General features: G+C 42.1%; 1 protein-coding gene across 5 annotated transcripts in view; it reads right to left on the reverse strand.

Moving 5' to 3' along the window:
• Positions 1-25616, reverse strand: part of DCLK1 (doublecortin like kinase 1) — a 207411-nt gene that overhangs the window by 70309 nt on the left and 111486 nt on the right. For 4 of the 5 annotated variants that reach the window (XM_053386045.1, XM_053386044.1, XM_053386046.1 and 1 more), the window contains exons 5-6: positions 9870-9986; positions 601-695 (exon numbers count right to left, since the gene is read on the reverse strand). In XM_053386045.1, the coding sequence (XP_053242020.1) occupies positions 601-695; positions 9870-9986 (212 nt within the window). Of the gene's footprint in view, positions 1-600; positions 696-1565; positions 1964-9869; positions 9987-25616 lie in introns of those variants that run through there. The other variant, XM_053386047.1, reaches the window with a different exon arrangement.

A 25616-nucleotide genomic window follows, 5' to 3' on the forward strand; every position in this document is an offset into this window, starting at 1 on the left:
CAGTTTTCTCTCTAAGGTTCCAGGTCTTGGGTGTGTTTGTGATACCAATGCATTAGTTATCTGCGATTACTTTGGATTAGATTTCTAGACCTTGTAAAGACAACCACACATGTACAGCTCTTGCCCCAGCTTTCAGTTCCTTCCATTTTCCCCACAATACTGTTTTTTCTTACTGTTATGCTATGCACATGAACAATTGTACAAATTGAAACAATACTCTCAGAGTTCTAGGCAAACATTCATATATATGAGAGCATATGCTCAAAAATATTGCACCCAGTGTTTCAATGCACACAATTGTTTCTGCTTATCAGTGCAGGGTGGGGGAACAGTATTAATGGGAACAAATGGGAGGCTCCAAAATGAGCAAGTACATCAGGTCCTGAGACAATTAATGAAATTTTCCAGAGGATGGGATATGGAAATAGGGCAGAGCAGAAGGCTAAGCAAAGCATTGGGTTGGGGTGGGGAATTCCCTATCCCAAGGGATTTCTCAGCAGATCCCTAAATGAATAAAGTTTGAAAACCACTGCAACAGATTAAGCTATTTAGTATCAAGGTATTCTCTTGGACACTCTTAATAACCGCAAGTTTCCTTACCCTCTGTTTCCGCAGGCTTCCTGGGCTGGTGGGAGAAGGGCTTGGAGACTTCCCAGAGCGGGGAGTAGAAAGCTGGCTACCAGGAGTTCCATTAACTAGAAGAACAAACAAATAGATTAGATATGTGCATCGTCGAAACAAGAAACTATGCAATGTGCAACAAACATGATTCATATCAACCAGTTATTTCTTATATTATAAGCATTAAATAAAGTAGCTCTCTAGCAAGAACTCTCCACATTACGATTCAATACTAGCCTGCCTTACATTGTGCTTAGACGAGTGATCAACTAATTGGTATTCATTGTGTGGCCTCAACACCGATGAAATTAAAATTATTGTACTCAACTGTGGAGTGCTTGTACATGCAAAAAGATGCAGAGCCATATGCTTTGCCCACCCTGCTGCTGCCTGCATGAAATCTCTTCCACTCCTTGCTTTATATATGTTTCTTAATCTATTAGAAATTTAAGATCACTGCTATATTATAGGCAATATAAAAACAGTGTTGGTACTAATAGGTCACTACCTTGCAGAAGTGTCTACATAGCACCTTTGACCCAAGCAATATGGGTTCTGCCATTTCTAACAATGTTGCCCAATACACCTCAGCTACTCTCCTCTAAATATGAATGGCTCTTTTAAACGGTGGAAACACTTGTTATGAGTAGCCTTTTCTATTTCCATAAAATCTGCTGTAAAACGAAGAGCAAAAACTAGCAGAGACAGAAGGCACAGCACAGAGCACCTAAGCAAAGGATGCTAACGATGTAGTGAAAAATCACATAGATAGAAAGAGAAATGCTACGGAATAAAATGTCTTCTCAGACACACCACTGCTAGGTTATAATCCATATTCATCAGCAACAGGAAAGGGGGTGGGTAGCGGCAACTGCCAGACATCCGAACTCTCCACCTTGTATTAATATTTACATGTCAGGATAGTAATAAGGCATTTAACTTACCTTCTATGAGTTCTAACATGGACACAGACTTAGTGTTTAATCAGATAATGCCAAGCAGGAAAACGTTTGCCTTTGTACTACACCCAAGCAGCAGCAGAAATGGGAAGCGCTGGGATTAGTTAAGGATAGCCAAAGCTGCTCACAGTGAGAGCTGAATGAGATGCAGGATTCATAAGCCGAAGCCTTTTCTGCGTAAGGCTGACGTCTTCCGAGCAGCAGTGGGAGGTGCAGGTGCTGTCTTAGGGGCTACATCAAAGGTGTCAATTAAGCACAATGCCGCGACTTCAGAATGCTGAGCAACTGCAGCCCCCACTCTGATCGGCGAAGCCCCAAAGCCTTAACCATCTTACATGCTGCACACTGAATCATAATGAGGTGCCTTTGGGGGCAATATACTAAATGACTCATGCGAAAATCACAATGACAATAACTCTTGTAAAGCCACAGCTGACTGGCAGTCTCGCAACTGCTAAACCCATCAGAGAAAACTGGATTTTTAGGGGTTTGTGGGGTGGAGAAGGCGTTCCCGCCCCCATCTGCCATATATTCACACCGGCCTTGAGACGCTAGTGCGCAATACGTTATTTCTTCAGCTGAGACAAGAAAAGGGATTGGCATGGTAACTAATGGTTACAAATTCTGCTATATGTTAGCGCTCATCCTTGAAAGCCTATTTCTTCCCATGCATTGGCTGTGGTGTGGGAAAGGCATGTAGTTAACAGACAGTGTCAGCTAGAATGATGAGGAAAGGTTTAACCTGTGCTTGGGGAAGTCTCTTGTTTTTCACAAGCATGAAAACAGGATTTTGAGTGAATGGATGCCAAGGACAAAGGATTGTGAATCAGCACTCATTCATCAGTGGTATTAAATGGAGTGGAGGAGTACACCTACACGTGGATTTTTAAGAGGCAGGCTAGTCTAGTACAGGATGAAAGATAGAAGCATTCCAGCCAGCAAAACATTACTACCAAGATTATAGACTCCCTGGGCTTGTACATAATTTCTCTTTCTTTAAGTTCATCTGGAGCCACACATACATGTTACACATAGAAAACCTCTAACACTCCTTTGAGGATCCTGAATGAGACTACAATATGCCTTTGAAGACAGTTACAGTATCATGCCACCCAGGGTGCAGCATAAGACCAATTCATACAGGTTCTTTCTCCATCATCTCCAGTTTCAAATATTCTCAGGTAGCAAGACTGGGAAACATCTTAGTGCCCAGAGAGTGCCACCAAATAACAATTTTGGGGTAGGTGGACTAAAGGTATCCATGTAGTATACTCTAGATTATATGGTGGATTCCCCTCCTTTCTCACTCAGCCTGATATCACCACTTTACTAAAAACGATGGAAAGAGGTATTGGAAAATGAGTTTTATGGTCATCATTCCATCAGGAAAACTAGCACAGAGACCAATCCCTCATCTCCAGTTTTCAAGGACCTGTATGCTAAGGAAAGCCAAATTTATTAGACATCTGAAGGCAGCCCTTTTTAGGGAAGCTTTTAATGTTTGATGTATTACATTATTTTAATATTGTGGGGTGCCTCAGGGTTCTGTCCTCTCCCCCATGCTTTTCAACATTTACATGCAGCCACTGGGAGAGATCATCAGGAGGTTTGGGCTGGGTGTTCATCAGTATGCAGATGATACCCAGCTCTACCTCTCTTTTAAATCAGAACCAGTGAAGGCGGTGAAGGTCCTGTGTGAGTGTCTGGAGGCGGTTGGAGGATGGATGGCGGCTAACAGATTGAGGTTGAATCCTGACAAGACAGAAGTACTGTTTTTGGGGGACAGGAGGCGGGCAGGTGTGGAGGATTCCCTGGTCCTGAATGGGGTAACTGTGCCCCCGAAGGACCAGGTGCGCAGCCTGGGAGTCATTTTGGACTCACAGCTGTCCATGGAGGCACAGGTCAAATCTGTGTCCAGGGCAGCTGTTTACCAGCTCCATCTGGTACGTAGGCTGAGACCCTACCTGCCCGCAGGCTGTCTCGCCAGAGTGGTGCATGCTCTGGTTATCTCCCGCTTGGACTACTGCAATGTGCTTTACGTGGGGCTACCTTTGAAGGTGACCCGGAAACTACAACTAATCCAGAATGCGGCAGCTAGACTGGTGACTGGGAGCAGCCGCCGAGACCATATAACACCGGTCTTGAAAGACCTACATTGGCTCCCAATATGTTTCCGAGCACAATTCAAAGTGTTGGTGCTGACCTTTAAAGCCCTAAACAGCCTCGGTCCAGTATATCTGAAGGAGCGTCTCCTCCCCCATCGTTCTGCCCGGACACTGAGGTCCAGTTCCGAGGGCCTTCTGGTGGTTCCCTCACTGTGAGAGGCCAAGTTACAGGGAACCAGGCAGAGGGCCTTCTCGGTAGTGGCGCCCGCCCTGTGGAACACCCTCCCATCAGATGTCAAAGCGATAAACAACTACCTGACATTCAGAAGACATCTGAAGGCAGCCCTGTTCAGGGAAGTTTTTAATATGTAACATTTTAGTTTATTTTTCATCTTTGTTGGAAGCCGCCCAGAGTGGCTGGGGAAACCCAGCCAGATGGGCGGGGTACAAATAATAAATTATTATTATTATTATTATTATTTTTGGAAGCCGCCCAGAGTGGCTGGAGAAGCCCAGCCAGATGGGCGGGGTATAAATAATAAAATTATTATTATTATTATTAGGTAATGTCAACACTCTCAGTGGTGCTCTGAGATAACTTAGAACTAGTACATGTCTTTTTCGAGAAGTATTTTAGCACTGCATCCTACAGAACCTTGTAGTTCCATAGTAGTTTGTAGGTGAAAAATGCACACAGATTTTGCATTCTGACAATGTTTTTGCATTGAGTTTCCTTCACAGATATTCCACTTTGATTAAAGGTGTGTGTGTGTGTGTGTGTGTGTGTGTGTGTGTGTGTGTGAAGCAGGCATCAGCAATAGTCGGCCTTCAGGCGAAACACCCCACCGACTCCTCCACTGTCAGATACTGATTGCCACTCCAGTTTCCAAACTGCAGGCAAAGAGAAGTGTAGAGAAAGTGGCATTTGTTGGAACTGAATTTGTTGGTAGTACACTTTCCCCAGCCTGGTGCCCCTAGATGTTATGGACTACAACTCCCAACAATCCAAGCCAGCATGGCACAATATGAAGGCTGCCTTAAAGGTAAAGGGACCCCTGACCATTAGGTCCAGTCGTGACCGACTCTGGGGTTGCAGCGCTCATCTCGCTTTATTGGCCAAGGGAGCTGGCGTACAGCTTCTGGGTCATGTGGCCAGCATGACTAAGCCGCTTCTGGCAAACCAGAGCAGCACATGGAAACACCGTTTACCTTCCTGCCAGAGCGGTACTTATTTATCTACTTGCACTTTGACGTGCTTTCGAACTGCTAGGTTGCAGGAGCAGGGACTGAGCAATGGGAGCTCACCCCGTTGCGGGGATTCAAACCGCCGACCTTCTGATTGGCAAGTCCTAGGCTCTGTGGTTTAACCCACAGCGCCACCCGCATCCCTGAAGGCTGCCTTAGGGGTGCACATATCCTCACTGACTTCTCAGTGTAGTTATTTGGGATAGGTAGTTACTAGCCAGGAGACAAAGCCTTCTTGTTTGCCTTACCAGTTATGTTGAAGTCTTACTCACTGAGGATGACAGTAAATACTTAAAGCCAAAATAAAATCCTTTGTATTGATTTATGCTCATTCTGGGTCTCTGACATTTTCAGACCAAAGAGCAACCTAAATGGAGGATGTAGGAACATGACAGTCTGCTTACTAAATTTCCTTGTATTGTAGGGTTTTAATTTAAAGTTGTAACCATTTATGCCACAACACACTAAGTTGGAAACTATGGCTCTAAAACAGTGACACCTCAACCCCCACAGCAGGGCCCAACAATACATATTTAAAAGCACATATTTATTTTCTAGGATAATCTGCCAGTTTTCTTAGAAAAAAGCAGCAGCAGCACATTGTACTAAAATTATATTGCTTTTTAACAACTGCTAGTTAGAGGGGAGAACATTTTGTACTTCTGCTGAAACATGCCTGTTCAGTTGTTGTTGCTTATTTACTAAAATGGGTTGCCAGACACAATAGAGACAAAAGGTGGGGGCCAAGATGCTAAGGGGAATAAAGTGAAATGTGTTTAAGCAAAATAATAATAATCCAAGAGTTGTTTTTTTTTAAAGTATAATAATGAAAGCGAAGTGCACAACAAGTGTTTACCACACCTATCAGCCAATCACCCATTCCCACCACCCTTCTGAGTAATACCCCTCCCCACCCTCTCACTATATGTAAGGGTCTGGTGACTTCTATTTCAGTGTATCTGAAGAAGTGTGCATGCACACGAAAGCTCATACCAAGAACAAACTTAGTTGGTCTCTAAGGTGCTACTTAGAGAGACACAGGTGGCGCTGTGGGTTAAACCACAGAGCCTAGGACTTGCCGATCGGGAGGTCGCCGGTTCAAATCCCTGCGATGGGGTGAGCTCCTGTTGCTCGGTCCCTGCTCCTGCTAACCTAGCAGTTTGAAAGCACGTCAAAGTGCAGGTAGATAAATAGGTACCGCTCTGGTGGGAAGGCAAACGCCGTTTCTGTGCACTGCTCTGGTTTGCCAGAAGCGGCTTAGTCATGCTGGCCACATGACCCGGAAGCTGTACGCCGGCTCCCTCGGCCAATAAAGCGAGATGAGCCCCACAACCCCAGAGTCGGCCACGACTGGACCTAATGGTCAGGGGTCCCTTTACCTTTAAGGTGCTACTGGAAGGAATTTTTTTTATTTTGCACAACAACCATTACCTTAAATGACACAGACGACATCCTTGCACCTTAGCTATGTATGCCAAGAGTATTCTGCAACATGTTTTGTTTTGTGTGCTGTTACAGCAAAAGAACCACAAGGCAGCTTGTGTAGCTCACAGCTAAGCCTATATTCTGAGCTGATCAGGACAAATCTAGACATTCAGATTTTGTAACACGGCAGACAGGTTATGCATAGGCAGATTTAAGGGTGTGTGAATGGTTTGGTCATACTGTGCTCTGAGCCTCGGGGGCACCACAGGAGATGCCACAACTATGATTTAGAATGGAGCGTAAGAAGTGGGGGGGGGGGCTCTGAATTTTGGCATTACACAGGGCGCCATTGAAATCTGAGACCCCCCAAGGTCCACCACTAGGTTATGGGAATGTACCATCTCATAATACAGGTGACGGTGGAGGATGAATGTTTGAATGGTCCCCAACCGTAAAGTGCCCCTGATTTAAGAAAGCTGATATCTGGGCTCAGATCCATATAAAAATTGGGGAACCTGAGATGTCTCCATAGCCAGGGGTTGGTACAAAGTAGAGAATGTATGATGAGCTGGATGGACACACTGGTCTGACTCAGCCAGGATTAAGAAGCTTCCTCTGTCGCAGATCAGGCTAAATACCCATCTAATGCAGTATTGTTTACTGTCACTGGCAGTTGCCCTCAGAAGTCTTAGAAAAGGTGTTCACCATCACCTGCTAAGTCACCCTTTTAACTGGATATTATTATTTATTAAATTTGTTGTCACTTTTAACCCAGAGTGACTTTCAACGAACTAACCAAACAAAACCCGCACAGGTACATTTGAACCAAGGGGATAGGGAATACATTAAAAACATCCTGGCCACTTCTAAAAGGCCACAGATAGTTAAAGGGCAATGGAGATGGTGGTGATGATAATGCCTAGAACTGCAAAGCATGCACTCTTCCACTGAATAACGGTCTCTTCTTGGGGGACAGGCATCTGACAAACTCCCTCAGTAGAGATGGGAGTGGGCAACATGACTGATGCTGAGGAGATACAGCCTTGATCATTCCCTGTATAAATCAGGTGTGAATTCAGGGATTCTTTATGAGTGGTAGCATATACCATGAATCTGCAGTGAGGATTCTTGATGTTGGGGTTCCTGAAGCAACTTATTCCCAGTTCTGGGTATAAATTAAAGCCGAGGCACAACTGGAAACAAAACTGTACTTTATTTAACTTTATCCCACTCAATAAGGGGTAATCCCTTCAATAGCAAAGGCACAATACCATAGTGCAAAAAAGATATGGGTCCAGGTACAGCTCATGACAAAATTCAATTAAAAGCACCGGAATTGATTAGTTTATATCATTGGTTTCACTGGGACTTGGCCATGATGATTTTTTGTGGGATCAAGGACAGAATGTGGAAACTGGTGGAAACAAACCACTATCAGAAGAAACAGCTGGCGATTACAGATCAGCCATTCCACTGCAGCAGAAGGAAATCAACTGAGCAAACTAATAATAGTTTTATAACCCTGTTTAAAATCTATGCCATACACTTGTTGTTGTTGTTTAGTCGTTTAGTCGTCTCTGACTCTTCGTGACCCCATGGACCAGAGCATGCCAGGCACTCCTGTCTTCCACTGCCTCCCACAGTTTGGTCAAAGCTATACACTTAGCCATATTTAAATTTAGCCATATTTAAATTTAAACATCCACTCACATTAAAAATATGAAAACTATTGCAATCAGTTCAAGGTATTCCATGACAACTCGCATCTTACAATCATATAAACTAATGGCTATATGTTGTTATATACTGTAATTAATATTTCACAGTGATTACTTTTAAGACAATGCAGGATACCATTTAAAAATAAATCCATTTGGTGCTGGCCTTACCATGGAGCTATCACACAAAGCAGTTGCTTTGCACAGAATTTCTTTCATATATCCCTTCCCTCTTTATATTATTAAAAATGGTCTCTAGTCCAGAGCCAGGAGGGAGAGAAGAGTACACCGTTTATTTATGGTATTTATATATCACCCAATTAATTATGTCCTCTAGACACAGTTCAAATTTTGACATGGTTCAGTTTTGACTGACGTGAAAATGTCCAAAAACAGCAGTGGTGAAAATTAATTTTGACATCTCTAGGACAGCTACTAGTATTGTATCAAGTGTCAGGGGACTACATTCCAGCCTATTCAAATATACAAGGAAGGTGTGGAAAGCTTTGTGATTTGTAGACCATTTGGCAACAAAACTGTAGTCAAGTAAATCGCTCAGCTTCCCAAGGAACTGCAGCCTATTGAACCTTGACTAATGAATTTGGCTCTACCTAGTGCCGTTTTTAAAAAATAATAATAGAAAAATAGGTGCCGGAGCTCACCATGAACTTCTCCCTTGTTCTCTTAGAATGGCAATGGTGCCCCACCTGCAGGAAGACTTATACTAGGCTAAGGGAAGAGTCTGAATGGGAAGTTGATCTTAAGGCAATGGTGCACAGTTAACTCACTGTCCCAACCTATATACAAACACAAGCAGTGTATAAGGAGAAAATGGGGAAAACAGAGGGCTTTTTTTTCTAGACCTGTGTTTTGAGAAATGTGTTTAGGATGGCATGAAAATAAATGTATGCTTTTAAAAGAATAATCACAACTTAAATGCGAGGAGTGCCAGTTCTATGAAGATGTATATTTTGTTCATTTCTGTTTTCATGGTTACACACAGTTTTAAGACTGACATGGCCAATAATCAAATTTATAAGAACATAAGAAAAGCTTTCTGGATCATGCTAGTGGCCCATTTAGTCCAGCATAAAACTGACAGGTAAACAACAATAATTGTAACAAGCCCAGAAATCAACAACAGAAATGACAGTCCATACAGCAGCAACAAAAATATATTATACTATGTAATATTCTGAATATGCAAGGAAATTACCTTCCCACACCAAAACCAGTCATATGTTAACAAAAATAGAGACACTGGCCTGGTTTGAGTAATGTTTTATGGCCTACATAGCCAGCAATGGGCATCAGGACCAAGTGCTTCCTTTCTGTCTTGCATTAAACCTGAGTTCTCAGTTACGTCCAAATCAGGAAACTCTAGTTAAATGCAGTTAAATACAAACAACCAATATAAAACAAACAAATGCAATTAAATACAAACAACCATTATAAAAACAATTCAGAAGTAAAACCTACATAACCAAAATAATTTATTATGACTGAATAAAAAGTACATATAAATGAACACTGATATGAAATCTTTAACAGGCTTATTCTGATATTTTAAGTTACATTATTCCAGTTTTTAATATCAGTTAAATCCGAGTTCCCCACTTCAGATGTAACAGGGAACTGTGGTTTAATACAACCCAGAAATGAAGGTGAGAAGGAGTACTGCCAATTCCCAGCTTTATGAACCACAGTTTATGAAGCCTGGAGCAACTATGCTAAGCAGGCCCTTGAAAGTTTGCCTTCAATAGTGTATTTATGTAAAGTTACATAGACTCCTTTACCTGAGCTGGTGGATGCTGGAGATTTGCTGCGTCTAGACGGACCAGGACTCTTGGTAGTGCTCCTACGTGGTGTTGAAGCTATTTTGGTATAGGAAGTGGATTTCACGACCCGACATTCTGAAAGACAAAGAAACACCATTCAATTAGCAAATTGTGGGCAGAACGTGCATGATTATTTGCCTTTAAATTCCTTCATAAAGAAATATACACAAGTATCCTAGTCTCCAGTGGATAATTAACTGTTAAATCAAGAATAGACAACAGGATGACCTCTACATGTTCATGAACTCCAACTCCCTTCATTCCTGAACACTGGCTATATTGGCTGGGTCTGATAGGAGTTGTAGTCCAGCAACTACTGGAGGGCAAGACAATGGCTACCCATGTTAAACAATGACTACTTGTACATCATATCATGGTGCAGCTTGCTTTTAAAATATACTCCCCCATCGCCAACACTCTGCATTGTAATCTTGTGTCAGTGGATGATACTAAATGTCTGTCATACCTAGATAATGTTGGGAATCTGAGGTGAGATACCCATGCAGTGGAAGTTGTGTCCAGTTCCAGTCACTACACAGAGGCAGCTTAAGGTCCAAAATAGTTTACTGCTGCAGAAGATAAGGCTCAATAAAACAGTTCCTGATATTGTTACATCCAACTTGTAGACTTTTGCAGATATAAACATGCAAGTACAAAGTATCTCTGTTGTTCTGGCAATTCAAGATGGAACACAGACAGACTCACTCACTTCACAAGACTGACCCCGACACACACAGCACAAGACCCCAGACAGATGAGCTGACATGCCTTATCACTTATATAGTCGGCACTGGGCCATTACCATAACAACTGGATCGGCTGACACTATACCTGTTGGCTTTGCTCATTCATGGAGTGATTTACGCTCATGAAGAAAATTAATCATTTCCCTATGATGCCGCTTTAAACAGTCATGGATTCCCCCAAAGTATTCCTGGAACTGTGGTTTGTTAAAGGTGCTGAGAGTTGTTAGGAAACCCCTCTTCCACTCAGAGAGCTACAATTCCCAGCAGTCAGTTCTGATTTTTGAGAAAGTGTTTAGGCCACATAAGATGATGCAGGTTCCTATCTGCAAATCAGTCACGAGTGGCTTGAAGAAAAGTGAAACAGGTTTGCTGCCCTTACATAATTCTCTGGTGAACTGCAGCTTATAGCAAAGCACACAGAATTTATCACGGGCAGAAGGAAACACTCTAGTTCTTCCTAAGAGAAATCAGTAAAATCAATGTGTCTATGAAACTGCCATCCCATGCGAGACTAAGATGTTCAGGTTAGAATTTACGTATGCATACACAGCTCTGTGTTATGCCTGAAAATGGCTCTTGGACTGAGAATTTGAGAAATGAAGTGTCCATTAAAAGCCAACAAATTTCAGTCATGATGAAAATCAAAAATAAATCAGCAGACAAATCAGGTAAAACAGCAAGAAGAAAAAGAAATGTGGGTATTTGGCAAGATGGTATTTAAATTAAACGTTGCGTACTGCCAAGGGAACCTTAGGTTTGAAGGGTGGGTTTTAATATACTACTGATGATGATAATATGGAAATATATATGTATGCTAGCCTTCAGGGGAGGATCTACCAGTCTGGGCTTACTAGGCACTCTGGTTGAAGTTTCACAAGTTCAATTTTTGAAAGCTCAACTCCATCTTGGAGGACATCTCCAGCTTAACCCCTGAAGGTTGCTGCTATGACTTATCATCTCCAACTGACCAGCACTCTCTGCTTTGATCAGGACACCTCTTGGGTGAGAAAACCATCAAAGCTATCCACTCCTGGTGCTGAATCAAGGACCGCTTTATCAGTGACCTGTGCTCTGATTGACTGAGTGTCAGCCATTGCTCAGTCCAACATGGGTAGGAACCCCTTAAAAATGGGCTGTGGTATGAAGCCCTGTCTCCATCACACCACGGATTCCTTCACCTCAGGGTCCATCATCCATCAACAATCATAAAACCCCCCTGCAATTTAGTACCTATGCTATATTACTCATGAGGAGACCAGAAGACTGCCTATAAGTAATTAAAGCAGCTAAAGAGCTCCTTTATTTTCCAGTCTGCTTTGTCCATTTGTGATACTCATATACTCTTCACCTAGATAAATCAGCACACAACGATCATGATAAGACCAAGATAGAGCTTTATTCCTGTCCGCAGTTGCAGGTAACTGTATCATGACTTGTTTTTGCAAAACTGTATTTAATTTGCACCTCAGCTCATGGAGAAATGGAGTTCCTTTTATGTATCAGAAGCACTAAATTCCCTACTGATTAGGACACCCAGGCCTGTGTTCTAGAATCTAGATAATAAACAGATGCTGACCTAAAATAGTTGTGTGGCTTCCTGTCTCACCTACCAGAGGCGAGCTCTTCTCTGCTCCTGTGGGCTGTACCTTGACACCACACATGTGGTAGCTGGATCTCAAAGGCTCCAGAATGCCTTTGTTTTGCTAAGTGGCTTGTTAAACAAAATTACCTATAAAATTATGAGCAGATGGTGCATCACTCCAGTGCATACTTGATGCATCTGCAAAAAGGATAAGTAGTTCTGTTTGAAAGGCATAACTTTGCTTGTAGAAGGGTACTAGCATTCCTCTGTTTGAGATATTGTTAATAGGGTGGGTGGAAAGAAGTAGGTTTCTGCAGTTGTGAATATATTTTAATTAGCATGTTATATTAGTAGCAAAGGTATCTGGGGCCAAAAACTAGAAAAAATGCACAATTGCATATTGGACAAATAAACACAATGAGTCACAGAAATCAAGCAAACTATAGCTGAACAGCTCCAAAAAGTGTTTGGAAAGTTGACTTCCTTTTTTAAACTTTCTGAACAGTTATCTGTCAGTTTGCATTTTTTGGTGAAGAAAGTATTGCTCTGATGTGTAGCGATCTTTCCTATTCTAATTTACTCAAGAGGGTTCTGGAAGCTTCTTTGTGTGATGTAAGCTAGTGCAAGCTGGAAGTTTCCAGCCCACAAGTTAAGTTTCTATTCTGCCTAGAAAACAGGCAGGAGGTTCCTGATGTTTGGGTTATTCCTTCAGAGAAGCTGAACAGCTGGTTTGGACTGGTTCTGTTATCTTTTTCACTTAAGCTCATGCTGACTATAATAACAGGCCAGAAGGAGCCTGAGTTTCACTTTCTTTCTTTCCTTCTGGTGTGGTGTTCTGTACAAAGTATACTTAGTGTTCAGGTTTAAGTCTTATTATAAGTTATTGTAAGTTTAGGTTAAGTCAGCTACAACTGCATTTCTTATGGACAGTGCCAATTTGTGACCATTATGCTCATTTACCTTCAGTAACAGTAATATACTCTGCTGGAAGAAATACAATTGCCTATTTTGGGGGGAATCCTGCAATGTGCTAAGTCTTTTACTCTGCAAACTATATGTTGGAGTTCTGCTCTGGATCAATATTGAGTAGAATTCTTAACATTATTTACTATATATTTTTGATAGTTGTTTGTCTGTTCACTATGCATTTGAACACCATGTACATTTGGATATCATAACCAATTTTTGCATGATGGCTCCTGAAATCAAGGAACAGGTTTTCATCTACGTTTATTTAGATACAATGGCAATTTTTTTTGATGAAGATGGTGGACTGACCCTTTCAAAGCTGCACTGATTTCCTTGAGCTCCCGAGCAATGTTGGGCATGAGAGTGGTAGCAGACAATCAAGGTCAAGACTGGATAAACATTAAATACGATATATGCTTAGATCCAATTTCTTGAGACTGCATAGCAAGTACAGTTATTATTGTGGGGAATTATAAGCAGTGTTGTCAGGTGATCTGTTTGGGAATCTGAACCTCAAGCAATACTTCAGATAGCAGTTGTATCAGAGGAAAAGAAACTCTAACCTTAACTTCTTGCAGTCACCAACCAATAAGTTGGCCCTCACACATAAAATACGTTAAAAGGATGCAGGGTCCCCTCCTCTTCTCCTGAACCATCTTTTTTCAATAAATCACAGTTTCCAGTCTACTGCCGACCTGCCCCAGCAGCATTGCTGACAACAATGCATATAGACAAATTGAAGAGAGAAGGAAGTCTCCACCCCCCCACTCTGATAAGGTGCACAGTGGTCAGGAATAGGGGAAGTGAGTAGAACACCCTTCTGCTCCAGATTGGAGCAACAATAGTTGAGCAAAGTTTAGACTGAAGGGGACAGGAAGTTTCATAGTACTTGAAGAGCAAGATTTAATTACATGCTAGTGAAATTTACAATACAAAGGACTTACAGAAAAACTTGAAATAATACAGATGCTAAATAATAATCAGTCTATTGAGCCAACCGCATGAAATAAAAAACAAATGAATCAGGCTGCAAAACAGTAATTTCCTGCATTATCTCATAATGCTGACCTTGTAAAGGACACAAGTTCAAACGTGTTAGATCACTGAAGGCTTTTCCCTATAAAATAAAGATGATAAAAAAAATACATAGCAAAGGCAACAGAGAGAAAATATGTCAATATGGTGTCAGTGCTAGCAAAAAAATAATGAAAACAGAAGAAAAAGGAGAATGCACTCCAACACTGCAAAGTTTTTGAAAAACCTTTAAAATGCAGAGTAATTTCTAAAATGCTTAAAATCCAACTAACCTTGCTCTCTGCATTGCCCTCATCTGAAATCTTTCAGTCCTGTAGTATCTCTCTAACAGACTATATAATGTAAAGTAAGCAGAATCAAACTATGGTGGAGGAAGTTAGAAGTGAACAGCCCTAGCAGATTTAGATCCCCCGCCTTTCTAGAAGTGTTATCTGAGTTACCAGTGGAACCAAATGCTTATTTGTAAACCAGATCATACCTTGTCACAGAACATTTGCTCTGCTAAAGCCTAATCCTCAACCATCTTTTTTCTTTCCTTTTTCTGTTTTGTGAAGTTGTTTGTGTGGCAGGGATTAATTTTTGGAATCTCCCCAAGGTTATTAAAAACCTATTTCTGAAAGATGGAGACTTTCTCTTGGTTCTGAAAATGTCTGTAGTACAAAGATAAGCCATACAGAGGATCAAAAATGTCTCTGGTTGCTGGAAAGTCATTTTATTCAAAGTATTGGGATGCCATCTCTGCTATCGTTGAGATGGCATCAATATCAATTTTGCAGCATCTGCAGACCCTGAAGGGCAATAAAAATAAACTATTACGGCAACAACTTTTTACTTTTTAATTGTGAAGAGTAATTGGTTGGGAACAAAAGAGATCCCCACCATTCTAGGTTTTTTGTTTGTTTTTTAAGCATGCTTTTAATTAAAATAGGGTTTCTTAGCAAACTGTTGTTTAATTCTTTGTAATAAGGCTGTCAGCGTTTGACATAAAATATTCTTGGACATGAGAAGGAACCTGGAAGTCAAGGATGCCGGGTCAAAATTTGGAGCTCAGAACACTTCCAGGCTAGAATCCAACGTTAAAGTTCTTTACCCACCCATATTGTCCTGCTTTAAAACCACCACCACCACCACCACCACCTAAAGGGTGGGGGCGCTGGCCCTGTTCCTTGCTTTTCTGGGCATTGACCCACAAGCAAGAAAAAAAATCAGGCTGGTTTGCACTCCCCCCCTCAACGCCTCAACTACTGACGCCATACTATTGTTGTCCTTACTACCAACCTTCCAAAAGCAACATAAGACTTGAAAGAACACATTTTATTGACCTGCAAGAGGAACGGAAGCCATAAATGACTCACAGCCCAATTCTGTTCCTTTATTTCTGCAAACATTGCATTGAAGTTGGACTGCTGAGAGTAGAGAGGAAGCAGGGTCACGGCTACTTCACATACATGAACCCTGTGTGCCATTTCCATGGGGGCTATCACTCAAATCAGGCTGACTCTGCTTCACTTGTCTCTCAAAGGATGCTGGCTTACCCCCATTTAGCCAAACACACAACATTATGAGCCTGAATTCAGCAGTGTTTGTTTATTCCTATGGGCTTCAAATTATCTATCAGTGCTAGTGGAAGTGGTCAGCTCATGCACACATCTGCTCTGCTCATACTTGCTTCATTTTGTGGGTTCATTTTCTCCCCCCCCCCATAATGTAAGCCAGTAAGGTGAGGGAGAAAGCAGCACTTGCTACTTTACCTTGGCTGGACAGGGAGCCAGAAGTTCAGGCAAACAGAGCAAGGAAAAACCTAGGCAAGGCAGGGATTCAAGGACGACAAGGCTATTCATGGCTGCTAGCCAAAATAGCTATAGTCCACCTGGTGTTTCTGGGTGCTCTGGCTTCCATCACAGTGTCCTGTTCCGCTAGAAGCAGTTTAGTTATGCTGGCCACATGACCTGGAAAGCTGCATGCGGACAAACGCCAGCTCCCTTGGCCTGAAAGTGAGATGAGCACTGCACGCCACAGTCACCTTTCACTGGACTTAACCATTCAGGGGTCTTTTACTTTTTTAAAAAAACAAAAACCTTTAGTCTATCTTCAGTGTCAGAGACATCATTTCCCTGAATATCAGTTGCTGGGAATCACAGATGGGGAGAGTGTTGTTGCACTCATGTCCAGCGTGCAGACTTCCCACATGCATCTGGTCGGCCACCATCAGAACAGGACGCTGAACCTAGCTATGCCAGTTACAGCAGGCTCGTCCTATGTTCTTAAGGATTTGGGATTCAAACAGCACCCTGGACAGCTGCGTAGAACTTGAGTGTTCTTTCAGCACCAGGCAACTGAGTCTTAAATACAGTGGTACCTCTGGTTGCAAATGGGATCCATTCCGGAGGCCCGTTCGCAACCTGAAAGGAATGCAACCGGTGTCTGCGCATCTGCGGGCCGCAATTCGTCGCTTCTGCGCATGTGCATGACATCATTTTGCGCGTCTGCACATGCATGAGCGGCGAAACCCAGAAGTAAACCTTTCCGGTACTTCCGGGTTGCCACGGGACGCAACCTGAAAACACTCAACCTGAAGCAAACGTAACATGAGGTATGACTGTACAAGCACAGTACCATTTTAGGGGGCTAGTTTTGTGTCTGTAGTTAAAGAGGCCTAGTTTTGACATTACTGACTCTGGAGGATATGGGGAGACTGTAATTCTGCTAGGGATGGAGATCTCCATGTCGGAGGAGGGCAATGTGATCTTCTTGGGCTGAAAAGATACTGGCAGAACGGGTTCCTTGCACACATGCATTTCTGGAGCTGGCTCTGCAGACCTCTATCCCAGTGCAGTTCCTCTTATGAATCCCTGGTCTCACCCCCCCCCAAAAAAATGGGGAGGCATGACAGCTACTGAAGTAATCACAAGCAGCGCCCAGTTTAGGTTAGTGATGTCATTGGCCCACATCCACAAGTTGCACTGCTACTCACTCCCCAACAGGGCACCTAAAAGGTAAAGGTACCCTTGAATGTTAGGTCCAGTCGTGACCGACTCTGGGGTTGTGGTGCTCATCTCGCTTTATTGGCCGAGGGAGCCGGCGTACAGCTTCCGGGTCATGTGGCCAGCATGACTAAGCCACTTCTGGCGAACCAGAGCAGCGCACGGAAATGCCATTTATCTTCCCGCTGGAGCGGTAGCTATTTATCTACTTGCACTTTGAGGTGCTTTTGAACTGCTAGGTTGGCAGAAGCAGGGACCGAGCAATGGGAGCTCACCCCATCGTGGGGATTCGAACTGCCGACCTTCTGATCAGCAAGCCCAAGAGGCTCAGTGGTTTAACCCACAGTGCCACCTGCGTCACACACAGGGCACCTGCACAAATGCTATATGTATTCTTCCTTAATAAATGCCAGGTCACACTGCACAGCAGCAGTGGCTATTTACGTATTACGGGTAAGCAAACACACACAAACCGTTATCAAATTCAGGAACAAAGGCTGGACATGATTCCTGATAACATGAGAACTACAACTATTTTATATGCTGTGTTCGTGAAGGATCATGACTGCACAGCTCTATTGCATGTTAGCATGACCTGATGCGTAAAAATGTGAATTTGTGCTATGGCAGGGAGCCATGCTACACACACAGAGCGTCTGGGAAGCTGAACATCATAGCACTCAGTAAATAACATCCTGTGGATAGCTCAGTCAGCCGAGCATGAGACTCTCAATCTCAGGGTCATGGGGCCAAGCCACACATTGGGCAAATGATCCCTGCATTGCAGGGGGTCAGACTAGATGATCCTCAGGATTCTCTTCCAACTCTATGCTGCTAGGATCTTGTGGATAGCAGTGCACAGTACTTGACAACAGGTGCTCCCTGCCCCACAGGGCTCCTGCAGTAACAGGCATTTCTTTCCTGAAGCTACAGCATAGCAGCAGGGAATCATGAGCAATCGTATATTATTATGCTATATATATGAAGTGCAACAATTAGTCATCGCACTAAAACATTTTTAGTCAGAAAGAACCTTACGTCCCAGTGTCTGCTTAATAGCTGCATACTTCATACTTTAAGGATGATGAGAGGGGAAATGGCATGTCAAAATCCTAAACATACTCGTTAGGGTAAGTAATGAGGGTAAGAGTGCTTTCTATTGGATTATTTCAAATAGTTGTGCCTGATGTGTGTAGCCCATTTATTTCCATGGGAGTTTTCAGGAGAAGCTACTAAAGCAGGTTTCAACAAACCACTCATCAATGCCAGACAGAAGATGCATTAGGTGAAAGCTTGTTCATATATCCCATCTGTGCTAATCAGCTGGAGCAAGCAGAAAAGTCCATGTTAAAACAAGGTTGAGGGAATGGATGGTGGAGACTGAGTCTCTCACTTGATCTGCAACCCTTGCAGGAACTGATAAATGTTAGAATGGAAAGTGTTTTTGCTATCACAAGGGACTAAATTCAAATAAAGATTTTTTTATTTTATTTTTAACAAAGAGGGACTGAGAAAATGAAACAGAGAGGAAGGATACTTCTCTTCTTTGCTTGCATGGGCTTCGTATTTCAGGCCACCAGTTTAACGAATAAAGTTTCTTTGTAAAACTGTTTGTATTGCGAACAGTCAGTGAACTATTGTTACTTTAAGCAACAGTAGGGTCTGCATAGTTGTGTTCACAATGCAGAACACCTTCTAATGCAGGAAGAGTCATAAATTACAATATCAGCCATGATACTGAATGAGAAGATTTGCTTTAAAACGGATGGTGTCTTTCTGTAAGAAAAACTGGAGCTAAGCTTCAGGGGGGGAAAGTTGGCAAAAGTCAGTGTTCCCTTTGAAGCTGGCGACCTTCCACAAAATGAGTCACTGCCATCAGCAAAGCATGTTATGCCTGGCAGAGTAGTTCACAAATTTACTAGCTACGCAAGATGTCTTTTTGTGAATTAAATGGGTGCTTTTGCAGCAAGAAGTGATGCTTGACCAAGAAAACTCTTGGCTCAACCCTTTTATTGCACTTTAAAGCTTAAAAAAAAATCATAGGAATTATACTTAGGTTTCTATACGTTATATTAAATGAGAGCAAGACCATACTTTGGAAATATAATATGAGTATGGATTTATGTTAGGTGAACTAATGAAAATTGTGATATTCCCCATCCTTTTTGCTATTCCAATGCCCTTGCCACAAGCATTATTCTAGAGCTGAAACTAATTTGGGGGGATTCATTTCAAGCTTAATGCCCCCATGCCCACATAGCATTTTTAGTTATATTGTTTGATGGATATTGTATATTTTTGAACAGTTGCAGAATAATAAATAAGACAATGTCCCAAATTCTACCAAGCTTAATTTCCCCTCTTCCTCCAAATAACAAAGGAAATTATGGGTTGTATCCAATTAAATTCTACCCAAAGTAGATCCACTGACATTAATACACCTAAATGAGTGACGTTCCTTTATTTCAGTGGGTCTACTCTCAGCATAACTAGCACTGGATATATCTAGCTAGCTAGTGATATATCTGTTTTGCTACAGAATAACACTCCTTATTTTCCTTCTGTTTCTTTTTCCTTTCTATTTGTCCTTTAGTCATTGTTCGTTCTTAAGCATTTCATTTTTGATTCCTTTTCATTAGTGTGGCTTATTGGTATTGGATTAAATAATACAAATTGCCTTTGCCTACTTTATTTTTCTTTTGTCACAACTTTGGCAGAAGTAACAGTGTGAATCTGGAAAATGAAACCGTTAATTTGTGAGGATGGGAAGGTGTCCAGAAAGTTCATATCAGGTGAGCTTGGGGACAGTATGACAGCTCTTGGGGGAGCGTACACCCTGCAGAGCCAAAGACGCCTAAAATTTTGCTGGCCATTTCATGCCTGCCTCTTCAAGAAGAAAAAGTTCTCTGCATCCATCAATTCCAATTCTGATTTAACCTTGATGGTGCCAGGTGGGCCCTGCGGGTGGCAATCAGTTTCCTTTCAGCTTTCTAATTCTTCAGTAAGTAGATTCAGGTAGCCATTTTTAACCCACTATGCAGGAATGGTCCATCGGTCCAAGGTGTTGCACTGCCTGAGGTGAAGGACAAGATGGTGCCCACTTCCCATTCCACATACAAAAGCCAACTTCACTGGAAGTTGAATCTCACTTCAACCTCCATTGCACCTGAGGCAGCAAACCAGTTTAGGAAGTTAGGACAGGCCGCATAATGTGCACAATTCTGTCCTCCAACAGAGAGGAAGAGCCTGGGGGATTAGGAAGAAAAGTCCAGAGGTTGCTACCCTTAGCATCTGATGCCTGAGGCAGTTGCTTCACGTTGCCTAACGGTAGGGTCAGTTCTGCCAGTATAAGGTGACTTTATTCAGTCCATTTGTATGCCGGTCTTCCAAAATGGTTCAATAAATAGTGATGGTGACTTCACGAGCATGAGCCTGGAATACTCAAATTAGATGTCTTCTTTTGAAATGGCATACCTTATAATTTGCATTGAGTGGTAATAATTTCCTTTTCAGTATATGGTTCTTTTAAGTAGTTGTGGTTAAGTATCTCACTAAAAGGGGATAGATGTGATGTGCATGTATTCAATTGTATATGTATTGCTATTTATTGTAATTATGATTACTATTAAAATTAAAATTTGTATACTACCCTTCATCCATACATCTCGGGGTGGTTCACACCATAAAAATGCAAGATTAAAAAAATACAATAAAAACAAGAACAAACCAAAACAAAACAATAACCACCCTGCCATACTGTTAAAAGGCCATAGATTGTTTAATCAACCAAAGGCCTGGTTGAAGAGGAACGTTTTCGCCTGGTGCCTAAAGGTGTGTGATGAAGGCGCCAGGAAAACCTTCCCTTGTGAGAGCATTCCACAAATGAGGAGCCACTGCAGAGAAGGCTCATTCTTGTGTTGCCACCCGCTGGACCTCTCATGGAGGAGACATGTGAAGAAGAGCCTCGGAAGATGATCACAGGGTCCAGGTAGGTTCATATGGAGAGAGGTACTCCTTGAGGTATTGCAGTCCTGTGCCATTTAAGGCTTTATAGATCAAAACCAGCACTTGGAATTGGGCTTGGATACTAATTGTCAGCCAGTGCAGTTGGGTCAGGATTGGTGTAATATGCTTAAAACGTCTTGCCCCAATGAGCAACCTGGCCGTCTAATTCTACACCAGCTGAAGTTTCTGAACTGTCTTCAGAGGCAGCCCTATGTATAACGCATTGCAGTAATCTAACCTAGAGGTTACCAGGGCATAGACAACAGTAGTTAGGCTGTCCCTGTCCAGATCAGGGCGCAGCTGGGCTACCGGTGGAAGTTGATGGAAGGCACCTGAAGCCTCAAGTGACAGCAAAGGATCTGACTTCTCAAACAGAAATGGAAACAAGAACAGTTCTAATGGCATAATGCAATTATGCAACTACTTAACTCCAAAAGCAAATTTGATTCATATTAATTAATTAATTAATTAATTAATTAATGTTCAAAATGCAGCCACATCTAGGGACAGCCACTGCTAAATGATTTTAGAAGACATACATCTTTTTAAGAGTGTACAAGTTGTCATTGTCTTGCTGCCAACAAATAGCTAGCGGGAAATTCCAGCCAGAAAGCTTCCACAGCTAATAAGAGGCAGCCTAAAAGTAAGACATCACCACAATCCACAGTTTCCTCTAATCAATGCTTTAATATGATGGAAGATTGCTGCTTTGTTATCAGATGATGTTTCATTTATTCGTTTTAATTACTTCATACCATAACTATCTGAAATTTTGCTGCAATGCAGGAGGAAATGAAGGAAAGGAACAAAGCTATAAAACAGACTGCTAATACATCTGTTTCCAGATGGGACTCATTGTGCTTCGGCACATAGTAAAAGTGGAGAAAGGCTTCTTCTGCAAATGAATGACAAAAAATCCCCATGATAAAGGCAGCTTTGGGGGGGGGGAGCAGCAGGTCTTTAAAAAAAATCCATATTGTGAATACAAGGAGTTTGATTTATCTTCATTACATGCTGAAAAATTTTCAATCCAAAATCCTCGTACGAGATGAGCTGCATGTACAGTGATGGCAGGGGGGAAAGGAACTTGACAAATTAATGCAATCCAAAGCTCCCACCCCCAACCTCCAGGCCCCCCATGGGAAGGGAAGCCACAGGCCAAAAGGGTAAATTAATCTCCTTGTACCCCCATGGCTGCAATCTTACATTTTGCTGCCAGGTTCTCAGAATCAATCACAACATCCACAGGAGCAAAGGAGAGGCTTGGGTGCACAAAATGGATAGAGCAGGCGGTTGGGTTTTTGTTTTGCTTTGAAAGGAAGGACTTCACTTCACCATAAAGATGACATAACTCCATTTTCTCCTTAGTATGGAGGTTTGTGTTGATGTTGGAAATGTGTCCAGACTTCATCACGCTATACCCACTCCCAGCAGCATTTCAAAGAAGAAGAAGAAGAAGAAGAAGAAGAAGAAGAAGAAGAGGAGGAGTTTGGATTTGATATCCCGCTTTATCACTACCTGAAGGAGTCTCAAAGTGGCTAACATTCTCCTTTCCCTTCCTCCCCCACAACAAACATTCTGCGAGGTGAGTGGGGCTGAGATACTTCAAAGAAGTGTGACTAGCCCAAGGTCACCCAGCAGCTGCATGTGGAGGAGCGGGGAAGTGAACCCGGTTCACCAGATTACGAGACTACCGCTCTTAACCACTACACCACACTGTTTTAGAGTAATTCAGTAGAGCATGCCTGCAGCTCATTCGCCCAACATTACAAATGAACAGACATAGTCAAGCTTCTGAAGATCTCGATGAAGTGTTTCAGAACTCTGGGTCATAGTTAAACTGCTGTGACTTAACATAACAGAAGTTATTTTTCTAAGGCTCCTAGACTAGCAGTTTTTCACTTGGTTGCTATGGGAGACAAAAAGCTTGAAGATTAGCAACTGAATTAAAAGTGTTATAGTATCCAACCTTGTCTCCCCCACCCCTTTGCTGAGTCCAGCACAAAGAAAGCAAAAATGAAGTAAAAAATGTGTGTGAATTTAACCCAAGAACCCCCAATATAGCACCCATGGGTGCACCTGCACCTGCAAACGTCTTCACTGGTGCTCACAAGGTCCCTTTCCCTCTGTGAAAATAGCAATGAAAGAAGCAGTCTATTGAAGCCAATAGGACAGTGATATGTGCGGTGCCCATGGCAGTTTCTCCAGTTTAAAAATGGAAGGGTCCCAGTAGGCAGACAGAGAAGCCTGGAGGGTCACATGTTGGAGCCCAGGCTTCAAGTGCACCAATTAGGACACAAAACGCTCTATATACCTCTTTCAGAATTTCAATCTTAAGTGGCAAAAAAGTGGTTTCTTCCTTTTCCTGGTGCCCTACGAGCAACGGGCTAGTGCACACTTCAAAATCTAGAACAAGAAACATTCCAACCAAGGCTGCAAGCCAAGATCTTAGCCGAGGTAGGCAATGTTCAATTAACAAAATTGCTCTGCATGAAAAAAAAAAAGAACAGCAATGAGTTTATTTAATTCTAGCTTCCTTAAGGAGAAAGGAGGCAAAAATCAATATAATTCTGATTTAAGAAGCATTTTTTTTTCTTGCAGAGTAGCACACATAAATTCTCAGGTGCAAGTCCTTGTCTTTTCTTAACTGCAGAAGAGACATTCCTATTTAAGAGCATAAAAATATTCAGTGCTTTTGTTAATGGGAGCAGGGACTAGATTAGTACCGTAAAGGTTAACCTTTCCAATAAAATAGGCTGCAATACATAGTTTTCATTCTTCATTTTATTCACTTTTGAAACTGGGGTGGCTAACCTGCAACTCCAGATGTTGTTAACCCCTGTCCGCATCACCATCTCTTTTCAGAAATGATGGAGTAAAAGAACAGGGACATAAGACCTTAACAGGAACCTTCTGGGTCAGGCCAAGGACCTATCTAGCTGAGCACTGTGTTCTCACAGTCACTGCCATTCAGATGCATTTTGTCTCTGACAGAGCACAGCCATAATGGCTAATAGCCATTGATAGCCCTCTCCTCCACTAATTTTTCTAATCCTCCTTAACAGTCACCTTTTAAGTTGGTGCCACCACTGCTTCTCATGAGAGCAGATTCCATAGTTTAGCTATGCATGTAGGAACAATTACTTTCCTTCGTCCTGAATCTTCCACAAGTTCTAGTGTTATGCAAGAGGATGAAATCTTTACTTTCTTCACCTTCTTCACCTCCTGCATATTTTTATACACCTCTATTATGTCTCCTCTTACTTGCCTTTTCTCTAAACTAAAAAGTCCCAAAAGTTGTAACCTTTCCTCATAGCGGAGTTGCTCCTTCCCCTTGATTATTCTGGCTGCCCTTTTCTGAACATTTTCTGGCCCTAAAATATCCTTTTATGAGGTGAAGCAACCAGAACTGTTGTCCAAATGTGGTCACACTATAGATTAGTATAATGGCATTATGACATCTAGAACGCAATTTAGTTTAAAAGCATTCAAACCGTCACCTCAATCCATCAAGACAGGTGACATGCAAAAGTAGGCTTGATCATTCATATCGCCACTTAGGTCAGGGACTGAGTGCAAAAAATGTTTCTGGAGTGGGATATGCACAATTAGCTTGACAGCACTGACGTCATGCACAGCATCAAACAAAAAGTCTAGGAGGAAGTCCAGGGTCCTACTCAGCTGACAGAACAGGAGCAGGGCTGGCTAACCACATTTTGAAGTAAAGTGAAGGAATACACATTACCCTCTAGAATAAGACTGTTATAGCCAGTGTCTAAAATTACGCAACTGCAGCACTCTTAGATGGTCTAATTTTTGACAATGATTGTCTGTGCCCAGAATGAGGGACTCCATTCTGGTCTTAGAAAGACAATGGGAGAAGCCTCTGTCAGATGAAGAATGTTCTATAAAATTCTATCTATGCAACACAAGATCATCACCCTCTGGTGTGCATTTTGTCTCCAAATTTAATCCTTGACTTCCTTTGGTCACTTGCTAACCTGGAAGATCATGCCCTTGGACTCCTGCTAGGGAAGGAGATGACAGGAATTGCCTTCAGATGCACATTTATTTTTTTTTTGCTTTAAAAGTTAAACATGCATAACAACAGAACTATTACTGAAGAATGTTTAATCTTGTATTGTTAGAATGACATTATTATTGACAAGCACTGGGCTCTGCAAACATTCAGTGCATTTTTTGTGCAGAGTGCCAGATGTTGTCATTCAAGTTCATCCAGTTTTGGGGTTTAATCTGCTGCAGGCTGAAGCTGGGACATTTAAGTTACCCAGTTAAGAATGATTACAGATTATCTGTTTAGTTTAATGCTAAACTGTAGTTAGTTAAAAATGGAAGCGAAAGCTTCCAACCGCTTTGCAGCTGC

The sequence above is a fragment of the Podarcis raffonei genome, chromosome 4, assembly GCF_027172205.1.
Source record: "Podarcis raffonei isolate rPodRaf1 chromosome 4, rPodRaf1.pri, whole genome shotgun sequence".
Lineage (NCBI taxonomy): Eukaryota > Metazoa > Chordata > Lepidosauria > Squamata > Lacertidae > Podarcis > Podarcis raffonei.